Source organism: Chelon labrosus, assembly GCF_963514085.1.
Source record: "Chelon labrosus genome assembly, chromosome: 9".
NCBI lineage: Eukaryota > Metazoa > Chordata > Actinopteri > Mugiliformes > Mugilidae > Chelon > Chelon labrosus.
This window is the reverse complement of record NC_140359.1, coordinates 6804208-6818245: the sequence shown is the minus strand read 5'-3', so window position 1 is coordinate 6818245 and position 14038 is coordinate 6804208. Positions and strand designations below refer to the sequence as shown.

The 14038-nt window shown below is 42.9% G+C and overlaps 1 protein-coding gene across 3 annotated transcripts in view; it reads left to right on the top strand.

Annotated features, from left to right (window-relative positions):
- The window catches only part of kat6a (K(lysine) acetyltransferase 6A), a 30180-nt gene that overhangs the window by 10280 nt on the left and 5862 nt on the right, over positions 1 to 14038 (top strand). For 2 of the 3 annotated variants that reach the window (XM_084551471.1, XM_084551472.1), the window contains exons 3-16: positions 3173 to 3281; positions 4404 to 4519; positions 5007 to 5088; positions 5380 to 5494; positions 6017 to 6333; positions 7126 to 7238; positions 8542 to 8657; positions 9247 to 9388; positions 10173 to 10334; positions 10764 to 10857; positions 10980 to 11211; positions 12649 to 12847; positions 12962 to 13651; positions 13766 to 14027. In XM_084551471.1, coding sequence (XP_084407597.1) covers positions 3173 to 3281; positions 4404 to 4519; positions 5007 to 5088; positions 5380 to 5494; positions 6017 to 6333; positions 7126 to 7238; positions 8542 to 8657; positions 9247 to 9388; positions 10173 to 10334; positions 10764 to 10857; positions 10980 to 11211; positions 12649 to 12847; positions 12962 to 13651; positions 13766 to 14027 — 2749 coding nt within the window. The other variant, XM_084551473.1, reaches the window with a different exon arrangement.

Here is a 14038-nt window from a genome sequence, read left to right as displayed (position 1 = left end):
AGAGATCAACATAGGTAAAGACACTCTTAATTTGGCATGTGATCTGTTTTTTAGAGATTCGTATAGCTCCTTTCATTAAAAAGTGCTATTTTTTTCATTTTATTTTAAATGTAGGCCATTGAGAACTAGCTAGCACCTGCCCGTCCCGTCTCCCAGTCGAAGATGGTGGAGCAAACCCATGCCATCCTGCAGGTAGAGAAACACAAGCGAGGATAGGTCGGGGACAGCTAGCTAGCAGTGGCTGAACTTTGTAAATAAAGGATTTGCATATGGGACATTTAACTTCTGGACTCTGACTTTCCCCCAAAAGATTGCCATATAAGGTTTTGTCCAGTTGTGGCACGTTTTGTTTATTTACTTAATGTCCTCACCTTTTTTTCTTCTATTATTATTTTATTTTTTTACAATCCTAACCTGTTTTATATTAGTGGCTTGCCATGTGATTACATTATCTGCCTTTTTAAACATTATACATTATTGCAGGCCTGGGGCTTACTTCCTGGTAAGATTAAAAGTGCCGGCAGATGTTTTTTTGAAAGGAGAATAATATACCTGTGTTTACAAGTACGCAGCCTCATAAATTACTAACTGAATCAACAGCCAGTTGATGCAGTCTTAGCAAAACGTGATGTTTTTTGTGCGTCCGTTTCCTTGTATTATGATACTGTAAGCACGCTTAGGAAGTGTCAACAATGAAAAATGTTATTTGACTCAGATACAGTATAGATTAGTATGAATCATTTCAAAGTATTGAAAGATTTGGCTTTTTTGTTACGTCTCTAAAGCATTCTTGTTCCCCAGGCCGTTTTATGTTCTATAGTATCACCACTTTGAGTAATTAGTGGGGTAATTAGGCTTGACACTTAACATAAAAAGACAAAGTAAAAGTGAAAACAGATCAGTGCAGATTTATCTTAATTAAGCTTAAATATAATACACAACGTGCTGAATATTCAGTTAAGCTATGAGCATTGTGACACTCCTGCAGCTCTGTCAAGCTTCAGGAGTTCTGGGAGTAAAGAACAATTTGTCAAGTTTTGGAATTGGATTTAGTTTTTCAGGTTGACTTATGTCCTCCAGAATGATGTTGTTGTTTTTAGCTTTATGTTTGGGCATCAGTGTTCTTCCATGTGCAAGTTCCACTGCTGCATAGTGCTGCAGTCCTGTTGTCCCCTGCCTTCAGTGGCAGAAAAGCTTTCCTGTTGCAAAGGATGTGTTCACAGTTATGCGGATATGAGCTATGTGAGAATCACACCAAGCATAAGAGTTTAAAACGATAAAAAGCTCCATGTCAGTGCCAGATCATAGTCGAAGCTTCTTCCACTGTGTTTCACATTATCCCTCATGGCTGCTGGCAAGCACCAGTCCAGATGTCATACGACTTGTTTTTTCTCTTTGCTGTTCTGCCATAAAGCTGAGAATGTGGAGGCAGTCGGGCAACAGATGTCTTAAGCAAAGTGTTTCAAATCTCAGCCACGGAGCCCTGTAGCTCCTCCAGAGTGTCCATCACCAGTGCTTTTCTCACACAGTCGTTGAGGACAGCTTGCTGTAGGCAGGCTGAACTACACCATTTTTTCCCCCTGATGAATACACTATACCTGGGCTTATATTTAGTGGCTTGGATATGTTCTACTGCTGTTCTCTGCTGTGTACACTTGTTTTTGATTTGTGTTGAATTTTCCTGGCACTCAGTTCAGTCATTATTGCCACTAAATGACTATAGTTGACATTGGCTGAACCTTCCACGTATGGAGGGTTTATGTACACTTACTTGCCAAAACGTTAGGTACACTAATGAAAAAGAATGCATTCTAATGTAACAGTTCTCCACTAAATCCTCCTTCGTGACTGGCATAATGTTCAGGTCATGTTGAAACAGCATAAGAAAGGAGGTAAGTCAAGTGTGTTGTGTGTGTGTGTGTGCAACACTATAGTACTACAAACCACAGCCTCCAAAATAAAAACACAGTTCAGTTGACATCTCTCTGTTATTGGAAACAGATGCTGAATACCATAACCTTCATGAAGCTTCAGCGCAGGGCTGTTATATTAGAATGCATTTGTTTTCACTAGTGTACCGAATGAACTAGCAAGTGCGTGTGTTTAACCTAGAATTGCACACATTGATTACACACAAATGATCTTCATTTGGACACAGTACACAACTAGTGATTGGCTAACTGAACAGTTTTTCTCTCCTGTCATTTAATGCTACAACTGTCTGTTTGTATTCAGGACATTTGTCTTTGCTGTAACTAAAGGCAAACCTTGTTCAATCATTATTGCGAAATTGTGGCATTAATTCATAATTGAGTTTTTCTGATGCTCACTGCTCAGTAGAAAACAGAATATGTTGCTGAAAATGGCTTGTGGTGAACTCTGAGGTAGAAGTAAACCACCACTTCCCCTCAGGGCTCCCAGGCTCCAGAAACTTTGAAGGAGACTCCCCCCATGCCCCCTCCTCTCTTGTGTTTGTGTGAAGTGCACCTGCAGTGCTCAGGGGGTGTGATTTTTTTCAATGTAACTGCACACACATAGACACACGTCTGATTTTGACGTCCAACAACTTGTTAAAGTACTGCTTTTTGTTTTTTCTGGATACAAACCAGGTTTAGGTTTATCCTCATGTGCGTATGAGATGTTGTGTTTGATTTAAGGCTGGTGTGTGTATACACCTCCCGTGTCTGGGCAGACATGCTCAGAGATTTATTCAGCCCCAGAACTGAATATCTGATGGCATGATTCAGAAACAATTGTCAAAATGAGACATGTTGCAGCGGAACTAAACTCCTCAGCCAGAACAACCGGAGAAACTTGACTTCCAGCTTTTGATCAAACGGCACAGGAGTCGGCAGAGACATTGACACACAATGGCAGCATCTACCATGACATGCCATATAAATTATACAAGCTCTCTCATCACAGTAACTCTCATCCTCTTCATTATCCTAAACTCTGTGTTCACAGATCCACATGCTCTGTGGTGTCATTGTAATTTTCAGTCTGCTAGTTTGTTAATACACACAGCAACAGTCATTCACTGTGGCAGGACACACAAGGCCACTTTGTTGTTTTCATTTGTACAATGAAGCTGTTCAGTTGACTGACAGTCTCAACTTTCTCTCCTCTGTCCTGTTGCACCGCTTTCCCTTCTGGTGTGTCCCTCTGCCAGCCGGTGGCAGAGCCCATCCCCATCTGCAGCTTCTGTTTGGGGACCAAGGAGCAGAATCGCGATAAGAAACCGGAGGAGCTCATCTCCTGCGCCGACTGTGGCAATAGCGGTGAGTGCTGCTTTGTGACCATTAAAGTCTGAGCTTCTTTGAACCACCTAGGCACCAGTACTGTCTGTGACAAGGTTACACTTTTTTAGTTTAAACGGAGCCCTCTATTATTTATATATTTCTGTTGTTCTTTAAAAGGTGCAAATGCACCTCCAACCCCCCAGTAAAAAAATAAGAGCATATATTTATAGCTTGGAGCTGTCAACAAACTGTGGAGTGTAGTTTTAGGAAGCTGTACCTTCAGCCCTTTACAGTGCACACACTTCTACTATCTCTGGTGCTCTGTCTGTTATACTTCAGCTGACACTTTGACTGCGCACATGTCTACAGATTTAGCTGCTTTCAGTCTTTACACATCAACTTACATTTCTGTTCAGCTGATAGTCCATCAGCTTTCAGTGATCACTTACAGCTTGCCTCTCCGTGCTTCAACTTACACAGAATTTCCAGCTCATTTCAGCTAAATTTGCAACTTCATTAAGCGCTTGCTCGTAGACTGAAGCTTCACTTCTTTCAACTTTTGCATCTAACTGACATTTTAAGTTCTTTCTTCTTTGCAACTGCCAAGATTTCTGTATCTAAAATGGCTAAAATATTCATAACAGAGTGTTTGAAAATGTCTTAGTCTTTATAGTCGTTTTGTTGGGTTACTTTGGGTATTAATCTTCCTTGTTTCAGTCCTAGGATGCCATTCTTAACTGAACCTAACATGTTTTAGTGCTACTGGTCTATATTTTCTGAAAATATGCAATATAATTATTTCCCTTTGAAATCTCGTTTTATTGGGATACAGTCTTGACAGTGGTTATTGAAAACAGAAGAGAGATAGTGTTCCTCTTCTTCCCTCAGTAGATTTCTGTCCCAGACAAGGCCGTCTTGTTTGCTACTCTTCAAACATTGCAAAAGCACATCTCTGACAGATTGTCATTTATGTTTTAACACCCTCTTTGCAGCCAGGTTTGATTCAGTAAGGGCTTTCAATTCCAAAAGGAGCTTCTTTCCCCTCCTACAATGATGCAAGTGGGTCATGGCTGTCAGTCAGCAGCAGCAGCAGCAGCAGCAGCAGCAAAAAAAAAAAAAAAAAAGTGTGTGACGTTGTTTGTGTATGCTGTCTACCTGCAGGCCACCCGTCCTGTCTCAAGTTCTCCCCAGAGCTCACAGCGCGAGTCAAAGCTCTGTGGTGGCAGTGCATCGAATGCAAGACTTGCAGCAGCTGTCAAGATCAAGGAAAGAATGCGGTGAGTGGATGAACGAGTATGGCGGACTGGCAGCCAGACAGTATCTCTGAACACTCGCTTCTCTGCCTAAGTGCCAGATAGAGATGCTGATAGACATATCAGTGGTCCTGGATTTGAGCTATTTTAGTCAGCCTCGGTGTGATTGCACTCTTTTCTGTTACTTGTCAAGTGAGGAGTATCATTGTTATTCCTATGTTTGTAGGGAACTTTGACAGTGAGACAGAATCCACAACACTGTTGCGATGCACAGAACTGGCATAGTAGTAAAACATGAAAATGAGGAAGCTCACTTAAATTTACCATTCAACGAAAATAAAGAAGTAGATCATCTCTATCTTAATGGATGTGGATCATGCTCACTTCATGAAATACAGTTTTGTTTTACTGTGCACATATGTTTAGCAAATACAGATACTCGATTATAAGACTAATCTGGTCTGAAGCCCAAAGACATTAATATTGATCAGTACGTGTGTTGTCTGTACAGGACAACATGTTGTTCTGTGACTCCTGTGACCGGGGCTTCCACATGGAGTGCTGCGATCCTCCCCTCACGCGGATGCCAAAAGGTAAACAAACAGGATTTGTCCGTTGACTCACAACGTACATTTTTATTACCCATATGCAGCTCTTATGAATTCAACTTTTATCTGTGCTGCCTCTGAAAGTAAACTCAAAGCTCATGCATTACTGTTCTGTTACCATTATAGTTGCAGTGAATGATTAAATAATCTCCTGAGTTGTCGCCTACAACATTAATGATTCACCATTAAGTGCTTGTGCATGTCTTTATTGGCGCCTGTCTTGTCTAATCCACTGCAGTGAGTGTGAATAAATGTGTTTTTCTCCCTCTCTCACAGGCATGTGGATTTGTCAAATCTGCCAACCCAGGAAAAAGGGAAGGAAGCTCTTACACGAAAAGGCAGCACAAATCAAAAGACGCTACAACGCACCACTGGGACGGCCCAAGAACAGGTACACAGCTTTCATCAACTAAAGGCATCTTCTGCAGTTTCAGCATGGTGGAGATCTGAAGAAAGACCACAGTAAACACGACCTAGAAGCTATGAAGATTATTCCACATGTGAAGGAGATCCAAAAGATTACTATATCTCTGAGAGAACCAGCAGGCATGTAAGCTGATGTGTGGCAGCATTGTGGCTTTAAAAAATATAAGAGAGAAGAGTTGGTCAAAACTAAAGCTATATGCGTAATTTGCCAAATAGAGGTTATATGTTGAAATGAGATACATCTACAAAAAATGACAACTCCTTTATAACTAAGCAAAATTGAGCTGAAATGAATCAGTGCTGTATTGAATCAAACCAAATCCTTGTTAATAGGAATCAGATGGATTCAGACGCACAAGTTTAAAAAAACTAGAAGTAAACTCGCATCTGGGGTGAGAACCCTTTGTATTTTGCGTTTCTTATGCTGCAGAATGAGTGTATGGTTGATAATGACACTATCTCAACCACAATCTGACTTCCTCTGCAGGCCGGGACGGCCCTTCAAGAAGCTGGGAGGGCGTGGTCGACGGAAGCGCTCGGCCTCAGCACACTCGTCCTCCAGCTCCTCCTGCGAGGGATACCCTGGTGACGACAGGCTTCTGTTTTCAATGCGAGATGACGACGACCTGTCTCACAGCAGCCTACGCTTCAACAATAAGACCAAGGGCCTCATTGACGCCCTCACAAAGTTCTTCACGCCATCGCCCGAGGGGCGCAAGGCACGGCAGGAAGTTGTAGACTACTCGCAGCAATGCCGTATACGAAAGAAAGCCAGTCGCAAAGGAGAAGGAGATGACAGGGGTGGTAAGGATGAACTTCTCCTCATATCATCACTGATCATTAGTTGGTCTATTTGAACTCATACAGAGCTGTGGAATTGATTCAGTGGTTGTTGGTTAAGATTCTTTTCTAACAGACTCACTACTGCAGTGCCATCTGGTTTTGTGTTGCATCAACTGTGCTTCTGTGTTCTTTGTGCCTATTTAAAAAATGAATCAGTCCTGATGGTACTTATTTGGAAGTTGTAGGGCAAGAAAGCTAAAAATTGTGTGGACTTGATTTGTTTATTTCAGCTGTGAAAAAGAATGCATAGCGATAAAATAAATGACTTTGTGAATTGTAGTGGTCACCTGCAGTTCTATTTATACTGAATTTTCAGAGCCCAAAAGTACACGGAGTAACACATAGCCCAGGACACACAAAGAAGAATACTTCAGTTTCAGAGACAGATAACTACTATTATTAATTAACAAAACCAATTTTGATTGGTTCAAAAGAACAAAGTGAAACACAGACTAAATGCTGACTCAAATCTGTGTTTATTAATTCAACTACATCATTGAATTTCTAGCCCACTTCGTTTAGTCAGTGTTAACATTAAAAAGTGCCTGCCTAATATCCTGTAGGTGGTGCGGCTGATATCATTCACTTAATCTGTCTGTTGTTGGCTGACTGTCTGGCCTCTGTGGTATTTGTTTCTTCTTTTTTTTTACTTTAACACTATTGTGAAAATCTACCAGCAGACATCTTGGCATCATGACTAGCAAGCCTCTCCCTGGCGTCACATTAATGTCAACTCTGTTTTTGAATCCCCAGACAATCAGGAGGGCAGTGACTGGCGTGATGAAGATGACAAACTGCCTGGCCACGAGAACCTGACAGAAAAAGACATTGAACTGTTCAGACACATCCAGGAGCTGGCACTACAGGTACGCAGACCGAGGGACAAAAATACTAAATGCGTTGAGAAATTAGAAGGAAAAAGCTGAAGAAGAGACAAACAGTCAAGTGAGCCAGTATTAGCACGGGAACCTGAGAGAGGTCAGTGACTGAGGCTGCCAGTCTTGAGTCATTGTATCTGGTATGTAGAGGACCTCAGTTTCAGTCAGGATGAGAATGTGGTGAGAAAGAGCATAGTCAACAGCTGGCAGGTTGTAAGAGATGAAATTGCTGGCTCAGATGAGGTCTGTAGGATGCAGGCACGTTTGTGGGTGGAAAAGTCAAGGAGCTGTGAGAGACCATCGAGTTTCAGCGCGGAAAAGAAATTCATTTGGCATAGAACAGCTGCCAGATTCAGCATGGATATTAAAATCATCCATTACCATAGATGCAGCACACATGGGCCAGAGCAAGATGATAAATGAAGATTAGAGCGAGAAGGTTTGCTTTTTAAATGACCAGTAGATGCAAATAACAATAGGTGATTGTAGTACTTGTAGTAACTTTATTACATTCTTGTGACTGATGGAAAACCCTCCTCCGTGATTGGAAAGGCAGAGCTAGTTAGTGTCAACATACCCAGGAGTGTATGGGACCTATGGAATCTCTCAGTTAACCACATAACATTAGTGTTAGCTCATGCTCATGTTAGCTTATGTTTGATGGGGTTAACATTGAGCAGGGCAGCTGTAATGACAGTGTCCTGATAGGTTAGTCAGTAGTTTCAGTGGGGAAACATAAATTAGCCTTGTTAATGCCACGGTTCTTGACATAACTGCATGTGGAAGTTTGGCCAGCGTCATGGGAGCCATATTAAAACACTATCCTAGATCCTGACTGGAATATCCATGCTAGTATTTAAGTGTTTAATGCTGCCAGGGTAATAAGAGTTAATGAACTGTAAAAAGGGTCAATGTGATTATCTAGGCTGAGTAGCAGAGGAGTGCATGATGATCATAAATGGCAGGGAGAGATGTTCAAACTGGTCTGGAAAGATTCTGAGGCAGTGCATTATCACACATCCATTAAAAGGTTCAGAATAATGTGCGGAGCTGATGACAATTGGTTGCCTTTGTTAAGTTTCCATTGCTACTGTGTGTGTACATGGGTGTTCAGTGCTCTTCCAGGTACCTGACTCACCAGTGTCAAAGACCCTAGGCCAGTGATCTCCTTAGTGTGAAATCTCCCTGCTTCACTCATAATCTGATAATCCCTTTTGTAGTAAACCTGGATCTGATTTAACACATCGCTCCCTCCCTTTTTGTTCTTTGTTTTTGTTGTTCTCCATAACAGAAAGTCGGGGTGACGGGTCCACCAGACCCTCAGATGCGCTGTCCGTCTGTTATCGAATTTGGCAAATTTGAAATCCAGACATGGTATTCGTCTCCCTACCCACAGGAGTACAGCAGGTGAGCCAACACATTTCAGTAAAGCACAGCAACACTTAGTTTATATTTATAGTAGAAACACCACCAGCATAATAGAGCTCTGTTGTAAGGCTATATACAGTACCACCTAAGAAGGTAGGTAACCAGCCAGGGAGGCAAAGTAATTTTCATTTATTCTGTAACTTCTGAATCAAATCTGCCCAAAATGTTTTACATTTATGTATTGTAATATTTTGAAGTAACATTTACTAAGGCCTTCAAAACAAAACTTGTTACAGGTCATGTAAACAACATGCTCCATCTGGATATTTAAAATTATAATCTTTTTCTAATAAAAAATAAATTGGGAAACGTGTAATATGCCAGTTAGGTTTATTTATTTTTTTACTGCAGATTGCAACACATACCCAAAAGACAAGCCCACATTCCCCGTTGGATGGGGAAGAGCCTACATATAGACACTGTGAAAGACATAAATGTGTGGCACTGCTGCATGTGCAACAACATTATATTATGTGGAATAACAGCTTTCATTAACCGTGAAAACACTTTTGTAGAAATATTTTTTCAGAATAAGGTCAAAAACCTGTACATTATTATCCCCTTTCAGACTACCGAAGCTCTACCTGTGTGAGTTTTGCCTGCGCTACATGAAGAGTCGCAGCATCCTCTACCAGCACATGAAGAAGTGCTGCTGGTTTCATCCTCCCGCCAATGAGATCTACAGAAAGGATGACGTCTCTGTGTTTGAGGTGAGGTGGTAGGAAAAATTGGCTCGCTGATTATCTGAGGGATGAAATGACTGAATGAAGGTGGATGGAGGATAGGACTCTTTTGAACTCCTTCACATCACACAAACATACACAGTTATCCATTGTACTCACTTCACAGACCAACAAATCCTCCTTTAAGATGTGTTTAATACCTATTATCAACACTCACACATTGCTGTTTAAGATAGTCTGCTTATTCAAAGAGGGATATGCTGGGCACACAATATTTCCTATCACCGTTAATCACTCATATTAGTTGATGGTGATTGCCTGAAATTCTTCCCTGCTATGGCGTAGTGTTGTTTTATTTTGATCATAAGGGAAAATAATTCTTATTATTAGATGGATTAATAATCTCCAATTAACAATTAACATCTGTTCTTCTTGGTCCTGCAGCCCAGTGGCTGGTTAATTCAGTGTATTGTTGTCTGCAGGCCATCACCACTGCAGCCTCTGTTTCCCCCCCGCTCTGCAGTCTGTCCTCGCTCTGAGCTGAGCAGTGATACCTGGCATGTTGCCAGCCTGAACCTTCCTCCTTCTCTTTACCACTCATTGTTTCTCTCCTCCACCCTCTATCTATCAAGGTCTCCAGAGACATGGCAGAGATCATAGCCTCACACTAACTTGTAGTCCATTCACCTTCACTTCACTTCCCAACCGGTATCTCAAAGCTGTAATTCTGTAGACTGTAGTGTTTCATGGAGTGTGCAGTAACCCTCTAAATAACTTTCTGTCAATGTTTGTGTTTTGTTCACCATAACAGGTCGATGGGAATGTGAGCACAATCTACTGTCAGAATCTGTGTCTACTGGCCAAGCTATTCCTGGACCATAAGACCCTCTACTATGATGTGGAGCCCTTCCTTTTCTACGTCCTGACCCAAAACGACAGCAAGGGCTGCCACCTCGTCGGCTATTTTTCCAAGGTAGTATGAGTTTCTGTCCTTCTTGGCCACAGCCTCTCAGCGAGAGGTCCTGATTTTGTATTTTCTGTGTTCAAACAACTCTCAACCCCTAATGTATAATCACATTTCACTGAAACAACCAAATGCAAATATAAGCTCCCAATTAAATGGAATTGAAACGCATTTGCATAACCCTGCACTTGTTCATTTCTACAGACATACAAATGCTCATGTTGTGTCCCAGATTAACACTGTGTGCTGTGAGCTCGGTTGTCCCTCTTTAGAGTTTGCACTCGCAGGTTGTCCCATTAACATACCACCTCACTGCCAAAACACAGCAGTTAGTGAGCAGACGCAGCACCATCAACACCCTGCTGTACATGCTCACAGACCTGCTCTGTAATGTGGTTTTATTTTTTGTAACAGCCGAATATTTCTGTGTCTTTACAGGAGAAGCACTGTCAACAGAAATACAACGTATCATGCATCATGATTCTTCCACAGTACCAGCGCAAGGGCTACGGACGCTTTCTCATCGACTTCAGTAAGGCCATCATCTTTAAATAAATAGTGACAACACAAGGAAATGTATCTATCGAAACTTGCCCCTCCTGGTAGACAATTTGACTCATGATGTCTGTGTCCTTTGTTTCTCCCTTCCTGCAGGCTACTTACTGTCAAAGCGAGAGGGGCAGCCAGGATCTCCAGAGAAGCCTCTCTCTGACCTGGGTAGGCTGTCGTACATGGCCTACTGGCGAAGTGTGGTGCTTGAGTGTCTCCACGAGGTCCGCGACCGGCAGATCACTATACGACAACTTAGCAAACTTACAGGGATCTGTCCGCAGGACATCACCGCCACCCTGCACAGCCTCAACATGCTGGAGCAGAGAGGAGACAGGTTAGACACAGGACTCTACATACGCTCAGAAACATACATTCTATATAGTCCCACAAACAAACCAAATATTCACTTCAGTGCTTCCCCTGTAGTCCCATGTAGCTTTATTACGTTTTATCATTTACATCATTATTTTTCCTGCATTAGCATACTAAGTAACTAACAGTAATGCAGTGAAAGACAGGAGGAGGATCTGCACACTCAGTAAAGCAGGGGTGTCAAACTCATTTTAGTTCAGGGGCCACATGCAGCCCAGTCTGATCTCAAGCGTTCCAGCCCCGTATCGTAATAGCATATTAACCTATAAATAACAACTCCAGATTTTGCCCTTTGATTTAGTGCAACTATCATTTTACAAAGCATTTTATGAACAACCTGAAAGATCTTGGGAAAAGTAAGTGCAATTTCAGCACATTGCTCCCATCTAGTGTTTAGTTTTGGGTCTCTGTGTTGTGTTATGTAATTTTCACACTTTCCCTGACTTCACAAATTCATCACATGGGCCAGATTGGAACCTGTGAGGGACCGGTTTTAGCCCACGGGCCTTGTGTTTGACACGCCTGCAGTAAAGCATTGAAGGAGATACAGATATTTTGTATGACTTGTGTTTCAGTCGCCATTGTAGAAAGTGAAGCAGGAAGTGGAAAGTGAAAAAGACACAGCGCCAACTAGCGGGTGGCGTTGTTACAGAGCGAGCCAGACTGACGAGCGCACAAGTATAAATGACTCGCACCGCCGTTGGCTACGTGCGTAGGTCCTTGCGTTTAGGTCCAGCAGTACTATACAAGCGCCTTTAGAGGGTTCATTACTCACACAGTCTCTGTAATATGAGCTGTGTACCTTGACATCTATTAGTTAACATCACTTTTCTCCAATGTGATGCCCAAAAAACTACTTGCATGCAAGCATACTATTAAATACAATTTGAAATCCTCACTCTTGGCCTAACCAGCAAAAACAAGTTGCTGAGGTGACCATTTGTAACTGTAACATAAGATTAAATAATCCTTTATTTATCCCACAGTGGGAAAATTTGCACTGCTGCAACAGCAGTTAGGATACCGCAAATTTCTTCTTAAAGAAAATATTACAGCAACAGGCTGCAGGAACAAAAACCATGAACGACAGTAGAATTAGAACTGTTTTGATTTACGACTGTGACTGTTTGACAGCATTGACCTATGAAATAAGGTTTTTTATGTCACAGTGATGTGAACACTCAAGCCAGTATAGCACCAGAAAAACCTGTTTAGAGACTTTGTGAAAGCCTTCAACTTTAGGTACACAAGAGACATGTAATCCTGTGCATACTTATGAATAGGTACACAAGACACCATATACATATTTGTCACAAGTTCACATCAACCCGTAAGTGTGTACGCATACATGTACTGACATACGCTGCCATATTCATCCTGCGTGTTTTCACTTGCACAGACTGGTCCTGGTGCGAAGAGAGAAGCTGGTAGCTAACCACATGGCTCGGCTCAAGGCCCGCCCACGGCAGCTGGACGTCGACCCCGAGTGTCTTCGCTGGACTCCCGTCATTGTAACGAACACCGTGGTCTCAGATGCAGAAGGAGATGATGACGATGATGAGGAGGAGGAAGAGCCAGTGGAGGACAACCGCAAGGAGGTAAATATGCAGCATTTCTATTTACTCTATATGAGACAACAAATTGGTCTCAAAGTTGCAGTACATTCTTATTGATCAAATATTAATTATGTTTATTGTGCATTATCTTAATAGATCAAACCAAGTCATAAGGTCACATCGATGCCTTGGCACGTGCGGCAAGCGAAAATGATGGAAGAGGAGGAGGAAGAGGAAGAGGAAAGAAAGAGTTTCCTGGGGTTTCCCATTAGCCACAGCTCTCCAACTTCTCCTCCCGTCCGCTGTCCACCTGCTGTCCCAGAACCACAGCGACCCCCTCCTCCAACAAATGGAGAACGCAGGCCACGTGGGCGCCCACCCAAAAACTGGCCTTGGGGCAAAGTGAAGGACAACACCCGGGTGGGACGACCACCTAAGATTCGTCCGGTGGAGGATGAGGATGATGAAGATGAGGAGAGAACACAGGGAGGAAAAACCACAGGCTCTGCCTGCAGCCCACCCTCTCTTTTCTCCCTGGACAGACAAGCAGACTCCACAGCCTTTCACTCTCTGGACATGGCCAGGCACCCCTCCATAACCCCCACGCGAAGAGGGCGGCCCCCAAGGAAAAAGAGGGGCCCTAAGCCCAGACTGACAGAAGGGCCTGGAGAGGCGCTGACACAGCTTCCTGTTATGGCCAGGTTGAATGATTCTTCCCCTGTTAGGAAGAGCTGTTTCAGTGAAAGCAGTGAAGAAGAGGAGGATGACGATGACGAAGAAGATGAAGAGAGGAGGGCATGCTCCCCACCTATCCTCACGAAACCAGCCATGGGACTCAAATGCAAGGTTAGAACTGTACAGTATTCAGTGATCTCAGTCAGTCCAGGTTCTAAGTTTGTAGTTGGTATTTTATGGTAACATTCAGTAGCACACCTAATTGCCTGATCTGTTTCTACCTAGAAGCCCGTTAGGAAGCGACGCTTTCGCCAGCGCAGCCACCCTCACAGCAGCGTAGTGACAGAGACGATATCTGAGACCACAGAGGTGTTGGATGAGCCTTTTGTAGACTCAGATTCAGAGAGGCCTATGCCCAGGCTGGAGGAGGAGACGCCCCTAGGCCACCCACTGCGCCGCTACCCTCCAGCCCGATCCGCTATGAGGTTGTCTGACCTAGCACCCAAGAGGGGCCGACACTCCAACCTTACAGATTCAGAGGAAGATGGTGAGCAGGCA